The following is a 15340-nucleotide window of genomic DNA, read 5'->3' on the forward strand; positions in this document are numbered from 1 at the left end:
TTGGTCCTATGAGCAGCCACTGTACTTCCAGCCTAGACAAAATAGGGAGACCTAGTTAGGAAAGAAAAGGGAAAAAAAAAGAAAAGAAAGAAGGGGAAGAGGAAGGAGGAGGATAAAAAGGAAGGAAAAGGGAAAAGCAATGGGAAAGGGAAAAATATTATAACAGTATTCCAGTCTGAAGTTTTTGCTAACACTTGAATCAGACTTAGTCTTCCTTCAATCAAAGACTTAATTTCAGCGAAGGATCTTAATTTCCAAAGACAGGGCTCATTATAAAGAGTTTGTCTTCTTCATATTGACCAAAGAGTGAGAATGTGTTCCTCTTTAACCCAATTAAGAGAGATTTTTCCTTCTTTTTTTTGGATGAGATTAAAAGGGAATTCTTAAAGGGAGTAGTTAAAGAAAAAATTTTTTGTTTCTGTAAGATATTTTCTACAGTACACAGGCATTAATATTTCAGAAACATCTAATCTAGAGTTGGAAGAGCCCTTAAGAGCCAATTAGTCCAACCATCATATTTTACAGCTAAGAGGACTGAAGCAAGACTCAGAAGGGTTAACAGACAATGACATTCAGCTGGTAAGTGTCAGAACAGAGATGGGACCCCAAGTCTTCCTGAAGCCAAGTTCAGCACTATCAATTCTGCCATGCTATTTTGTTGGGTAATTTAAAAAACACCCTCAGTTTAAACTACATACCCTTTTTCACTTTGCTATGGAATTCTCTCTTCTATTTTTAGATTACTATAAGATATAAGTGGACATTTCTGGGAACAGAGAGAATTCTCCTTAGTAGGGGATCTCTGCCTGTTTAGACCTCTCTCCTAGCATGAATATACACTGGTAAATGGTCTCTGACAGACTTTGGCTAAAATTTTAGAGGGACCAATTTTGAATGAGGAAAGATGAAACTAGATTAGATGACCTTGAAAATTAGGGAGAAGAGTTTTGATGTAATAGAGCAAGAAACATTGAAAATTTCTGTCTAAAGGAGATATATAATAAAAAAAATTATAAGAATAATTAGTCTGACATTGATATGAAGGAAGCATCAGAAGGACAGACAGAGACCATATTTCTGTTTGAGGAAGAGTGAAGAACCACAGCACTGCAGAGTTCCGTTGGCCATGATGGCGATGCGGTCACCCAGCAGGTCAGCCTCATCCATGTAATGAGTGGTCAATAGAATGGTGCACCCTCTTTTGTACTCCTGAATGAGATTCCAGGTGACCCTCCTTGAGATGGGGTCCATGCCAGCTGTTGGCTCATCCAGAATAACCACCTACAGAGCAGAAGGACAACACTGTGACATTAGTACTGATGCTGTGCCACATGGATAGCTTCCTAATATTCCTGGGACTGACCTTGGGACTACTTTGACTTACTTTTCCACCTTATACCCATCATACCATTAAGGTCTTTCCCCACTGAGAATGTCTTGATAGGTTTCTTTTTTATGTCTATCAGGCAGCAATAGAGATGCATCTGATTCACTTTTTTTACCTTAGATTTTCCTATGAGTGCAATGCTAATGGAGAGCTTGCGCTTCATTCCTCCACTTAGATGCTTTGAGAGTGTATTGCGTTTTTCTTCCAAGTTCAAAGTGTTTAAAATACGAATTATTTCCTCATGGCATTCCTGCCTAGACAATCCTTTCAGCTAAAAAAACCAAACAAATCAAAAAAGGATACTTTAGAGTTTCCAGCTCTACCTAATAATGTTCATCACCTCTGCATATTTCTAATTAGCTGTATTGGTTTAGAAAGTCCCCTCCTCCCTCACATTATTATCTCAGAGAGAGTTTTTCAAAAAGTATATTTGGAATCATAGCAAAGATTTCATGGCCACATACATCCTAGTAAATGAACTGAGGTGAAACAAAATAAACAAAATGATACTGTATCTCTTTGGCTCACCCCAGCATAGAAGTAAAGGTGCTCAGATACTGTCATGTAATCAAATAAAATATCATGCTGGGGACAAAAACCCAAGCTCTTCCGAATCTGAGCAATATTCTTTGAGATTGCATATCCACAGATATGTGCCTCTCCACTTGTTGGGGGAAACATACCTAGAACAAAGAAAAATATCCAAGAAACTTAACTTCAGTGACAAGACATTATAATATATGGTTTTGAAATCAAAAGCTTGATTCTGCCTAATCTTCATGGTAGTAGTTACATAGGAGTTGCAGCCCTACACTCTAGAACAGTCATAGCCCCAAGATGAAGGGCAGAATATAACCCAGGCTTATGGAGAGCTATGTCATAGAAGTGAAATTGAATTTTGAGCACAAGACCCTGGTTCAAATTCTGACTCTGTGGCTTGTTACCTGTGTGACCTTGGCATGAAGTCTTTATTTCTAGGAGGCCCAGTCTTTCATCACTAATATAAAGGAGGAAGTTGTCAGACCACAGACAGTAAGTTGTTGAAAAACTGGTCAGAAGGAGATTACAGGGGTCTCTTTGCTGGCACCGTGGGGAGGACTCCATTACTTTGCCCATACTCCAATACAGGCCTCAGTTCTGGGTGGCAGCTCCAGGGTGATGAGGAGTAGTAACACACTAGAGCTTGCAACAAAAGTGGAATAGGAACCCTCCTCACAGTTTCAGGGCAAAAAGAAATGCTTGTGGTTACTCATAGACCACAGCACAGGCCAGAGGCATGGTAAATACACTTTTCCTTAGATCATACCACCTTGGAAGGACTGAAAACTTATAGGTTCCTAGAAATATCTCTATAAAGAACTGCACAGAACTCCTGATGCTTGGGACAGTGCACTCTCCACCCTGGAAGCAGAGCTCCACTTTAGCAGAGTTAAGAGTCAAGGAATAGACTGAGAAAATGAGCAAACAACAGAAAAAATTCTGACTACAGAAAGTTACTGTGGTGACAAGGAAACTCAAAACACACACACAGAAGATAGCAAAGTCAAAAGTCCTATATCCACAGTCTCAAAGAAAACTATGAATCAGTCTCAAGCCATGAAAGAGCTCATAAAGGATTTTAACAATCAAGAGAGATAGAGTAAAATGGAAAGAGAAATGAGAGTGATACAAGAAAATCACGGGGGGGGAAAGAGTCAACAGTGTAGTAAAGGAGACACCAAAAATATGCCATAGAAAATAACACCTTAAAAAACAGAATAGGTCAAATGGTGAAATCCAATGAGGAGAAGAATGGCTTAAAAAACATAACTGTGCAAATAGGAAAAGATCTACAGAAATTCACTGAAGAACTCTTAAAAAGTAGAATTGGCCAAATGGAAAAGGCTCAGTGAAGAAAATAATTGCTTAAAAATTAGAATTGGCCAAGTGGAAGCTAATGCATTTATGAGATATAAAGAAACAATAAAACAAAACCAAAAAACTGAGAAAATAGAAGACAATGTGAAGTATCTCATTGGAAAAGCAACTGACCTGGAAAAACAGATCCAGGAAAGATAATTTGAAAATTATTGAACTACCTGAAGGTCATGATGAAAACAAAGCCTATACATCATCATAGAAGAAAGTATCAAGGAAAACTGCACTGATATTCTAGAGCCAGAGGGTAAAAGAGAAATTGAAAAAAAATTTGCTGCTCATCTCCTGAAAGAGATCTCCAAATGAAAACTCCCAGGAATATGACAGCCAAATTCCAGAGCTCCCAGGTCAAGGAAAAAATATTTCAAGCAGCCAGAAAGAAGCAATTCAAGTATCCTTCGAGCCACAGTCAAAATAACACAAGATTTAGTAGCTTCTATATTAAAGGATAAACTGGAACTATGATATTCCAAAGGGAAAAAGAGCTAGGATTATAGGTAGGAATCATCTCCACAGGAAAACTTAGTATAATCTTTCAGGAGAATAATGGATATTCAGTGAAACAGAGGAATTTCAACCATTCCTGATGAAAAGACCAGAGTTGAATAGAAAATTTGACTTCCAAATATAAGATTCAAGAGAAGCATAAAAGGTAAACAGGAAAGGGAAATCATAAGGGATTTAATAAGGTCAAACTGTTTACATCCTTATGTGAAAAAATGAAACTTGTAACTCATAACAATATTCTCATTATTAAGGCAGTTAGAAGGAGTATATTTAGACAGAGCACACAGGTATGAGTTGAATATGATGGGTTGATATCTAAAAAATTAAAATTAAGGGGTGAGAAAGAGTAAAGTACTGGGAGAAAGGGAAAGGGAGAGGTAGAATGGAATAATTTTTCTCACATAAAAGGTGCAAGAAAGAGCTTTTATAGTGGAGGGGAAGATGGAGGAGGTAGCAGGGAACTTCAGCATTACTGTCATTGGAATTGACTCAAAGAGGGAATAATATACTCACTCAAGTTGGGTACAGAAATCTATTGTACCCTACAGGAAACTAGTAGGGCAAAGGATGAGAGAAAGGGAATAGAGGTGCTTATATAAGAGAGGGTGGACTGAGGGAGGCAGAAGCAAACCACTTTTGAGGAGGGACACGGTGAAAGGAGAATTGAGGGAATATAATAAACAGGGGGAACTACGACAATGAAAAATAGAGATAACAATCATAACTGTGAAAAAAATCTTTGAAGCAAATTTCTCTGATAAAGGCCTCATCTCTCAAATATATAGAGAACTATATTAAATTTATAAAAATTAGTCATTCCCTAATTGTCAGTTTTCAGATGAAATAATAAAATCTATCTATAGTGATATGAAAAAAATGTTCTAAATAACTAAAAATGACAATACCTTTCCTCTATCTGGACAAGGATTCCTTTCAAAAGGAATAAAAAGGATAAAAATGGAAAAAGAAAAGCAAATAAAACTAATGAATATATCAGCCAAATCTGCCAGCTTATTCAATGTAAGTAGCAAGCATCTGAGGCTGGATTTGAATTCAGGTACCCTGGACTCCAGGGCCTATGCTCTATTCACTGCACCACCTAGTTGCCCCAAGAAATGCATTCTAATATCACCTCTTAAAAACAAGCTTAGTGATTATAATTATACAGCTTTAAATTTCAGCTTTTCTTCATTTTGCTGATCATTCCATTGTTATAGACAACATTGTTGTTTTCCTGCTTCTGCTTACTTCATTTTGCATCAGTTCATATTAAATATTTTCTTACTTCTCTGTATTTCTCATAATTATAATTTCTTATGGCCATGTAATATTCTGTTACATCCATGTACTACAATTTCTTTAGTCATTCTCCAATTAATAATTATCTAGCTTGTTTCTGTCCTTGCTGTCGCAAAAAATGTTGGTATGACTCTTTTGGTGCATCTGAGACTTTTCTGTCTTTGAGCTCCTTGAGGTTTCTGACTAGCAATTGAATCTCCAGGTAAAAAGATCAAGAAGCTTTCCTTTTCTAAGGGTAGTTAGATGGCAAACTGGATAGAGTGCTAAGCCTGGAGTCAGGAAGACCTGAATTTAAATCTGGCCTTAGACACTTAGTAGCTCTTTGACTCTGAGTAAGTTATTTAACCTGTTTGCTTCAGTTTCCTCAACTGCAAAAAGAGGATAATAATAGCACCTACCTCCCAGGGTTATTATGAGGATCAAATGGGATAATACTTGTAAAGTGTTTAACACTGTGTCAGGCACATAATAGGTCTTTAATAAACATTTGTTTCCTTGTTTTCTTCCTTCCAGAATGGCGAGACCAGTTTATAACTCCATCAAGTCACCAGACATTTTATAAAGCATTTAACTGTCAAGAACTGTGCTAAATTCTAGGAATACAAATACAATTTTTAAAAAGTCCTTCTCCTCAAGGAACTTGCATTCTAATGGAGGAAACCAAAAATTGAAGGGAGAGAAAGAAATCCAGAGAATCAGGAACAGAGCCTGAAGAGTAATGGAGAAGTGAATGTGGCTGACTTTCCTTAAAATAAAGGTTTTGGGAAGAAGAGATCAGTCAGAGGGAAGAGCTGCAGGGAAAGAGGCAACTTCCAGAGTGAGAAGGCTTCTGGAAATTGTTGTCAGGATCCACTGAGATAACATATGTAAAGTATTTTGCAAACTTTGAAATGCTATATAAATTCTAGTTGCTGTTATTGTTTTAATTATCATGTTCCTTTTTCCTGGACTCTAGGCAAGGTGAAGGAATCAGGAAAACAAGGTGACCAAGCTGGGACAAGGCAGAAAGATGGTCACAGTATTGATGCATGAATTGTCAAGCTGAGAATAAGCAAAACTATCATAAGGAAACCAAACTGAATGGGGGTATATGTTTATGAAGATAGAAGTATTAAATGCCCAGTTAAAAAGCCAGTGCTAGAAAATCTTGGAATGTTAAGAATAGTGGTTAACACAAATTATCCACTGAAGGAGTTTCCATGTAACAAGTCCCTTTGACCACCCAGCACAGTATGGCCACATTTCCTTCAGTTTATCCTGAAGTACCACTGTCTTGGTAGGACTAGAACCTGAGAAGTATCACCTAATTATTAAAAATAGAATGTTCAAAGTTGTGGAAAAAAGGAACTATAAAGTCAGGTGGAGTGAAAAACAATGAAGAGTTAAGCTTAACTGAAGCAGAAGACATAATTTGCATTAATTTAACTTAGAAGCAAAATGTCTTGTATTTGAGAACAGTATTTTTGTAGAATACAAAAAAATTGCTCCATACTTTCATAAGAACAAATCTCTTACAAAGAACTGAAAACTAGTTGAATGAGCAATGATGATATGTAATACTGAAATAACAAATCCAATCACAAAAAGATAGATGAAAGCCTGATGGTGCTAGTTAGCATCTGCTCTACTTCTGAAAACATAAAAAGCTGTATAGAGCGGATCTCTGGTCTCTTGGCAGAGAACATACCTGTGAGCATTGACAGGGTGGTGGTTTTCCCGGCTCCATTATGTCCTAGGAGGACAGTGATCTGTCCTTCATAGAAGTTCAGAGTCAGGTCTTTTACTGCTGCTTTGGTTGTATTCCCTTTGGTAAATACCTGTGGGAAAGGCAAAGAAAGAGTAACTTTATATACTTCTCTGGAATTTCTGAAATACATTGGTTAAAAAAGCAGAAATTTTTTTTAAGATTAAGTAAACAAGACCCAGAAAAAATCAAACATAATAACTTCATCAGTTCTTGAAAATACCACCACTTGTGTATCAGGTGCTGTCCTAGGAGGTAAAGGCTAAAGATTTAGAGGGAATTTAAAAAATGTGGTAAAGAGAAGAATAAAAGTTGAATTAAACTCCATGGTCCCTGGCCTATCTCCTCTCCTCTAATACATGGATCCATATGTTTTGTGGGAATGGCAACATAGTAACAAAACACAAGAATGGGCCTGAGAAAAGTTAGAGATTCACCCATATCATAGCTGAACAAAGGATGGTAGTTTCTCTACTCTGCATAAGGGTAGGGAATAAAATATATATATATGTATAGGTAATGGAGAAGAAGAACTGAAATTAGGAAGGTGGAGTAGAACAGAGTTTAATTCAAGAAAGGAAAAGTTAAGGTAGCCCTAAACAGCAGTCAAGATGGGAAAGGGTATATGATGAAACAAATGCCTTATAATGAGTTTCTTCTAGGGAAATTTTACACATAATGAGACCATCTTCTCTGAGCAAGGGTTTCACTTCCTAGTATAAAATTCTACCTTAGGAGAGGGGATATGTTAGTCCTCTAGAATATCTAGCATTCTGGGTGGCAGAGGAACCCAGAAATCAAATGAGAAATCAAATAGGCTGACCTTAGTAGTGGTAAGTGGAGGTAGAAGGAGGGACTTGCACAGTAATTCCTATCAAACAGCAGTGTTTCCATTTAATGATGCTTCCCTCATGAATTGGTATTTCTAATTGTGAGACATAGCAGGAAAAAAATGAGCTAAGATATGCCAATACATAGAAACAATAAAGAAGGAACTAGTAAAGATTAAAGAACTGGAGGATGAAATTCTGAATAGCCTGCTACAGAAGAAAATAAGGACAAAGACAAAAAAGGGGAAAACTTCATGTAAAAAGGTACAACATAGAATGCTTCTTAATCCAAGAGGTTTGAGGGGAGGCTAGTAAGAAAAGATAACAAACCATGAGCTTAGTTAAGAAAGGAAATGGAAGGGACAAGAGAAAGCAAAGAAACAGATCAATAAATACAAAGAGTCAAGAATGTAAGTAAATTCAAGGGATTTGGAATTCGGCAGGTAAATACAAAGAGTGGTAAGAGAAGCATGGTGAAAAGCCTGCAGAAATGGAATACTTCCAAAGCAGTGTAAAAAAAATCCCAAACAAAAGCAAACCCTAATCCAAGCAACGTAGTACTCATTTGAAAGAGACAGCTAATGAAAATCAATGAAAAAATAAATGGAGGACAACATAAACATAATAATAATGCCTTAATTATAGATTTGTTAAATATTCTTTAAGAAATGAAAAAGAATAGTGAGCAGAATAGTGAGAAAGCAAAACTCAATAACTTGCTACATAAAAGAAACATATTAACAAAATTGATAGCCAGATTGAAAAATGGGAGTCTAGAACAAAATTTAACATGCTTAAGGCGAATCATATAATCTAGAGTTTCAACTGTGCTAACAGACAAAGCAAAAATAAAAATTCACAATATCAAGAAAAAGAGAGAAAATCTATTAGACTTAAAGGACTTGGACAATGAATCAATATTGGTTATACTAAACATATCTACACCAAATGGTATAGCAGCTAAATTTACATAGGAAATATTAACTGGGGGTAGGAGAACACAAGATGGCAGAGTGATAGTGCAATAAGTTCTTATCCACAAACTTGCAGTAAACTAAATCCTGATAGAAAAATTCAGAAAAAAGTATCACGTTAGTCACAAAATGTCCAATTAGACAAAGCCTGGGAATGCCAGTCCAGCCAGTGAGATATTTGGACACTGGAAAAAAGAGTCAAGCCAGGAGGATGCTAATAAGATCCAGGGAGAAGCATGTATGTGGGCAAGAGGTCTTCTTAGATCCATACCTGAGTACCAGTCCAGGGAACTACAAGTTGCATGCTGGCAACTGTTACCAGCTACCCAGTCATAGGACAAAGATCCAGGGAAGAGTGAGAAAAGAACATATGCACCAACACTAGTGTTCTTGGGAGGAAGGTGTGGGAAGGAAGCCCTGTGTGATGCATGGAATAAAAAGCAAACCTGATGCTAGCAGCAGCAGAAGCTGTGCCAGATCTCAGGTGCATAGCAGACTTTCACTTCTAGCATCCAGCTTAGCCTGCAAAAGAAAAAGCAGGGTGAAAAACCCAAACCAAAGAAGAACCTCCAATTCTGCCTCTCTGAGTCAATAGAGTTTTCAAGTTGGTTGACAAGGGCAGAGTCTAGCAGCATTTCACTGTTGCCTGGACTCAAACTGGGGACAGGCCTTTATAGAGCTCAGACTAGAGGAGGCAGGGCAGCAGTCACACTTTGCTCTGGAATAGATAACTTTGGGAATGTTCAAAGCTTTTAGGTTCTCAGTCTGTGTAGGAGATCCTGGAATAACACAATTGAAAATACGCCAAGAAAGCAGCAACAAGACCAGTGCAAACTTTTCCTTCAGAAGTGCCACCTAACATGAAGTGTGAAGTCAAGAAATAGGCTGGAAGAACAGGCAACAACAGCAACAACAAAAAAGAAGTCCATCGTAATGAGCTATTATGGTAGCAGGGATGCTCAAGACATAAATGCAGAAGCGGATGACTCCAGATTATCGACAAGCAAAGTCTGAGAGAAAAACACAGCTTGGACACAAATTCAACTAGAATTCCTGGAAAAGATAAAGCAAGAGTTAAAAGATGTTTGTATATGGCATCGTGTTCCATTGGTATGGGACTCTTTCTTTATCAGAGGAGATGAATGTCCTGCTTTAAGTGAGGGAAATGGCAGAGGTGGCAAGAATGAAAGAGCTTCATTCTCTTCAATATTCTTCAGACCTTCTTTAAGTATCGAGTTGCTTTAGGCACTTCTGACTTCCAGCTTCAAGAGGGAAGGTGGAAGAGGCGAACTCCATTTCAGAGTCCTGAAGGAAAAGACTCTGGTAACTAATGAGAGAAGCTGGCAGTCTCCATCATGCCTCTATCTCCAGCTTGAGACACTAGAGACTTCAGGAAATTTCTCCTTGGGTGAGATCTATGACTTTCCTTTGGTTAAAGTGAATTATCTTGTTCCCAAAAGAAAAGCTCCTTCACTCTTCATTGTGTAGTATATATTCTCCTATGTACAGCTTTCTTGATTTCTGTTTTGCTATGATATGGATAAATGGGTTTCTTTGCTATTCACTAGAAGTTCATTATAGAACTGACATTTGGTGGAAACAGAGACAAACTTTCAACAAAAGGATTAGTATCCTCCTTCCCCCATTTAGTGAAAGAATGACCACAAGTTAGATAGATTGAGATCATATTCTTTTAGACTACTAATATTTAAAGGATCAGATAGATGTAATTATAGCCAGATCTCTCTCTCTCTCTCTCTCTCTCTCTCTCTCTCTCTCTCTCTCTCTCTCTCTCTCTCTCTCTCTCTCTCGTGTGTGTGTGTGTCCCTGTAGCGTAGAAGGACCTTTAGACACAACTTCCTGCTTCCCTCCCAACAGGAATGAAAGTCTCCTTGGAGAAGAGAGAATAGAGAAGATACTACAAATGTCTATTCTTCCTCCCTTTGAGCCACATAATGACACTCTCATGCTGCAGTGTGGGGACAGCCCTCTCCAAATATAGAGTCCTCTTCATCTATAGGCTCTCAGAACACATAGGGCCTCATTACATATAAGTGGAATGGGAGTATTTGAGGAAAAAACTGGAAAGGTGTTATAAAAGAAATAACTGGAAAGGGAATTAGCAGCTTGGCACAAGCAACAAATTTCCTGAAAACTTGAAAGGACCAAACAGAAGCCAATAACTATATGAGACAATAAGAAATATTAAAAGTTAAAAGGCTAAAAAAAAAGGAAGAAAATGTAATGTAGCAAAAGCAACTAGAAAATAGATCACAGAGAAAAATTTAAGAATCACTGGACTATCTGAATATCATGATCAAAAAACAAAAGAGCACACAAACACTGCTGCAAGAAATCTTAAAAGAAAACTACCTAGATCTCTTAGAAATAGAGGGCAAAGAGGAAATAGAAACAATAATCTGGTCTCCTCCTAACAGAAATTCCCATACAGGGGACAGAGTCAAGATGGTGGAGTAGAAAGACAAATTGCTCTAGTTCTCCCTCTATAGCCTATAAAATACCCGTAAAAATGACTCTAAACAAATTCTAGAGCAGGATAAGCCATAAAAGAACAGATTGAAAAAGATTTCTAGCCCAAGATATCTTGGAAGGCTGACAGAAAAGGTCTATCGCACTAGGCTCAGAGTAGAGCACATTCCAGCCTTGGCCACTTGGTATGGACAGGAATGGAGTAGGCTTCAGGGAGTGGAATTATGGGTAGAACTGTGGTTCCCAGATTTCTCAACCCAAAATGCCAAAGACAGCTTCAAAGGTCAGTGAGAAAGCTCTTTCACCTGGGTGAGAAGGGAGCAAGGTCCTTCCCTGGCTGCAGGATGGCAGCAGCCACTGTGTCACAGCATTCACTTTGGGAGTCCTTGACCTAAAGAATCAAGCTGCTAATTTGGGTCTCAGGTCTGAGTGAGGGTCCTGGGATGAGGAGGAGTGCTGACATAGCAGAGCTGGTGGAGGATCTGGAGAGGGAATCCTACTCACAGATCCTGGGCAGAAAAGAGTGCTTGTGGCTGATACCAGACCAGATCACAGGCTAGGAGAGGAGCAAACTCCCCTTCCTTGATTGTGCCACCTTGGAGGAACTGAGAACTTACAGGTTCCTAGAGTATACCCTCCACTTGACAAAGGAGTCAAAAGTCAAGTAACTGGCTGGGAAAATGCCCCCAAAAGGGGGAAAATAAGACTATAGAAGGTTACTTTCTTGGTGAAAAGGTATTTTCTTCCATCCTTTTGGATGAAGAAGAACAAAGCATACCACCAGAAAAAGACATAAAAATCAAGGTTCATATATCCAAAACCTCCAAAAGCATATGCAATGGTCTCAAGCCATGGAAGAACTCAAAAAGGACTTTGAGAATCAAGTAAGAGAGGTGGAGGAAAAATTGGGAAGAGAAATGAGAACGATGCAAGAAAATCATGAAAAGCGAGTCAACAGCTTGCTAAAGGAGACCCAAAAAATGCTGAAGAAAATAACACATTTAAAAATAGGCTAACCCAAATGACAAAAAAGGTCCAAAAAGCCAATGAGGAGAAGAATGCTTTAAAAAGTAGAATTAGTCAAATGGAAAAGGAGGTTCAAAAGTTCACTGAAGAAAATAATTCTTTAAAAATTAGAATGGAGCAGATGGAAACTAATGACTTTATGAGAAACCAAGATATTATAAAACAGAGGCGGAGCCAAGATGGCGGAGTAGAAAGACACAAATATGCTAGCTCCGAACCCACAGCCCACAAAATATCTGTAAAAAAGAACTCCCAACAAATTCTGGAGCAGTAGAAGCCACAGAACAATGGAGCAGATGAGACTTCTGTTCCAGAGGGACCTGACAACCTCTCACAAAAGGTCCGTCATGCTGTGGACCCGGAGCCGAGCCCAGCCCTGCCTCGGCCTCGCAGCACCAAGAGGAGCAGATCTGAGCGGGCTTCAGGGACAGAATCTCCAGTGGCCACGCAGGTCCCTCCACCCACAGGCCCCAAAGGTTGGTGAGAGGGTCTTCTCAGCTTGCCAAGAGGGGAGTGGGGTGCCCCCATAAATCAGGCCCTCTCAGGAGGCAGCAGCAGAGGTGGGAGCAGACAGGGGCTCCCCAAGCAGGCAGGAGCCTGGATCCATTGTTGAATGTCTCTGCATAAACCCCCTGAGGGAACTGAGCCCAAGAGGCAGCCCTGCCCCCACCTGAACACCTGAATCTAATCTCACATTGAATAGCAACCCTGCCCCCACCCAAAGCCCTGAGGCTGGGAAGCAGCATTTGAATCTCAGACCCCAAGTGCTGGCTAGGCAGATCTGGAGGCAAAGTGGGTGTGAAGAGTATATTCAGAAGTCAAGTCACTGGCTGGGAAAATGCCCAGAAAAGGGAAAAGAAATAAGACTATAGAAGGTTACTTTCTTGGTGAACAGGTATTTCCTCCCTTCCTTTCTGATGAGGAAGAAAAATGCTTACCATCAGGGAAAGACACAGAAGTCAAGGCTTCTGTATCCCAGCCCACTCAATGGGCTCAGGCCATGGAAGAGCTCAAAAAGAATTTTGAAAATCAAGTTAGAGAGGTGGAGGAAAAACTGGGAAGAGATATGAGAGACATGCAAGTAAAGCATGAAAAACAAATAAAAAAATGAAATCAAGCAGTGAGAGAGAAATATATTGGGAGGAGAAAGGGAGAAATGGAATGGGGCAAATTATCTCTCATAAAAGAGGCAAGCAAAAGACTTATTAGTGGAGGGATAAAGAGGGGAGGTGAGAGAAAAACATGAAGTTTACTCTCATCACGTTCCACTAAAGGAAGGAATAAAATGCACACTCATTTTGGTATGAAAACCTATCTTACAATACAGGAAAGTGGGGGATAAGGGGATAAGCAGGGTGGGGGAGATGGTGGAAGGGAGGGCATGGGGAGGAGGGAGCAATTTGAGGTCGACACTCATGGGGAGGGACAGGATCAAAAGAGAGAATAGAAGTAATGGGGGACAGGATAGGATGGAGGGAAATATAGTTAGTCTTATACAACACGACTATTATGGAAATCATTTGCAAAAGTACACAGATTTGGCCTATATTGAATTGCTTGCCTTCCAAAGAGAAGGGGTGTGGAGGGAGGGAGGAAGAGAAGTTGGAACTCAAAGTTTTAGGAACAACTGTTGAGTACTGTTCTTGTCACTAGGAAATAAGAAATACAGGTAAAGGGGTATAGAAAGTTATCTGGCCCTACAAGACAAAAGAGAAGATGGAGATAAGGGCAGAGAGCGATGATAAAAGAGAGAGCAGATTGGTGATAGGGGCAATTAGAATGCTCGGTGTTTTGGGGTGGGGGAGGGGACAAAAGGGGAGAAAATTTGTAACCCAAAATTTTGTTAAAATGAATGTTAAAAGTTAAATAAATAAATAAAAAAGAAGAGAAAAAAATAGGTAAACAGTATTTTCAGTTTTTCCTTCATTTACCAGTCTGATATCCTTGTCAAAAAAGTAATTGAAGGAGCTTGATTTAGCAATGCATATGCTAAAATTGGAGCAATGCAGAGATGATATACAAATTCGTGAAGCATTCCATATTTTTAAGTAAAACTAAATGAGGCTAGCCTTTTATGATCTGTTTTTCATGAAGTCATGTTGACTCTTTGTAATCTTTGCTTCTTTTTCTAACTATCCATTTAATAATACATTCTCAATTTTAACAGTAAAAAAAAAAAAGATATTATAAAACAAAACCAAAAGAATGAAAAAATGGAAGACAGTGTGAAATATCTCATTGGAAGAAGAACTTGACCTGGAAAACAGATCCAAGAGATATGATTTAAAAATTACTGGTCTACCTGAAAACCATGATCAAAATCATCTCCCAAGAAATTATGAAGGAAAACTGCCCTGATATTTTAGACCTAGAGGGGAAAATTGAAAGGAAAAGTATTCAGCAATCATCTCCTGAAAGAAATCTGAAGGGAAACTCCTAGGAATATTGTAGCCAAATTCCAGGGTTCCTAGATCAAGGAGAAAATATTACAAGCAGCCAGAAAGAAACAATTCAAGTATTGTGGAAATACAATCAGGAAAACACAAGATTTGACAGGTTCTACACTAAGGGATTGAAGGACTTGGAATATGATATTCCAGAGGTCAAAGGAGATTAGTTTTAATCAAAATTAAGAATTACCTACCCAGTAAAACTGAGTATAATACTTCAGGGGGAAAAAATGGAATTTCAATGAAATAAAGGACTTCTAAGCATTCTTGTTGAAAAAACCAGAGCTGAATAGAAAATTTGACTTTTAAATACCAAAATCAAGAGAAACATGGAAACGTAAACAGGAAAGAGAAGACTTAAAGAACTCATTAAAGTTGAACTGTTTACATTCCTATATGGAAAGATGTTATCTGGAACTCATAAGACCTTTTTCAGTATTAGTGTATTTAGAGGGAATGTATGTGTGTAGGTGTGTATGGGTATGTATGTAAGTGTATATTATATATGTGTATATATATATGTGTGTGTACATGTGTGTATGTGTGTATGTATATGTATATTTGTATATATGTGTATATGCATGTATGTACATACATACATACATATGTATATATAGACAGAGGGCACAGGGTGAACTGAATATGAAGGGAGAATACCTAAAAAAAATAAAATTTACTGTTGAATGAAATTTACTAGGAGTAAGAGAAAGGGATAG

The 15340-nt window shown here is 38.4% G+C and overlaps 1 protein-coding gene across 4 annotated transcripts in view; it reads right to left on the reverse strand.

The window, feature by feature from the left end:
* Positions 1-15340, reverse strand: part of LOC140497227 (phospholipid-transporting ATPase ABCA3-like) — a 264641-nt gene that overhangs the window by 135481 nt on the left and 113820 nt on the right. For all 4 annotated transcript variants that reach the window (XM_072597913.1, XM_072597914.1, XM_072597912.1 and 1 more), the window contains 4 exons: positions 6798-6927; positions 1916-2070; positions 1503-1658; positions 1071-1281 (listed from right to left, as the gene is read on the reverse strand). In XM_072597913.1, coding sequence (XP_072454014.1) covers positions 1071-1281; positions 1503-1658; positions 1916-2070; positions 6798-6927 — 652 coding nt within the window. The remainder of the gene's footprint in view (positions 1-1070; positions 1282-1502; positions 1659-1915; positions 2071-6797; positions 6928-15340) is intronic.

Source organism: Notamacropus eugenii, chromosome 3, assembly GCF_028372415.1.
Source record: "Notamacropus eugenii isolate mMacEug1 chromosome 3, mMacEug1.pri_v2, whole genome shotgun sequence".
Lineage (NCBI taxonomy): Eukaryota > Metazoa > Chordata > Mammalia > Diprotodontia > Macropodidae > Notamacropus > Notamacropus eugenii.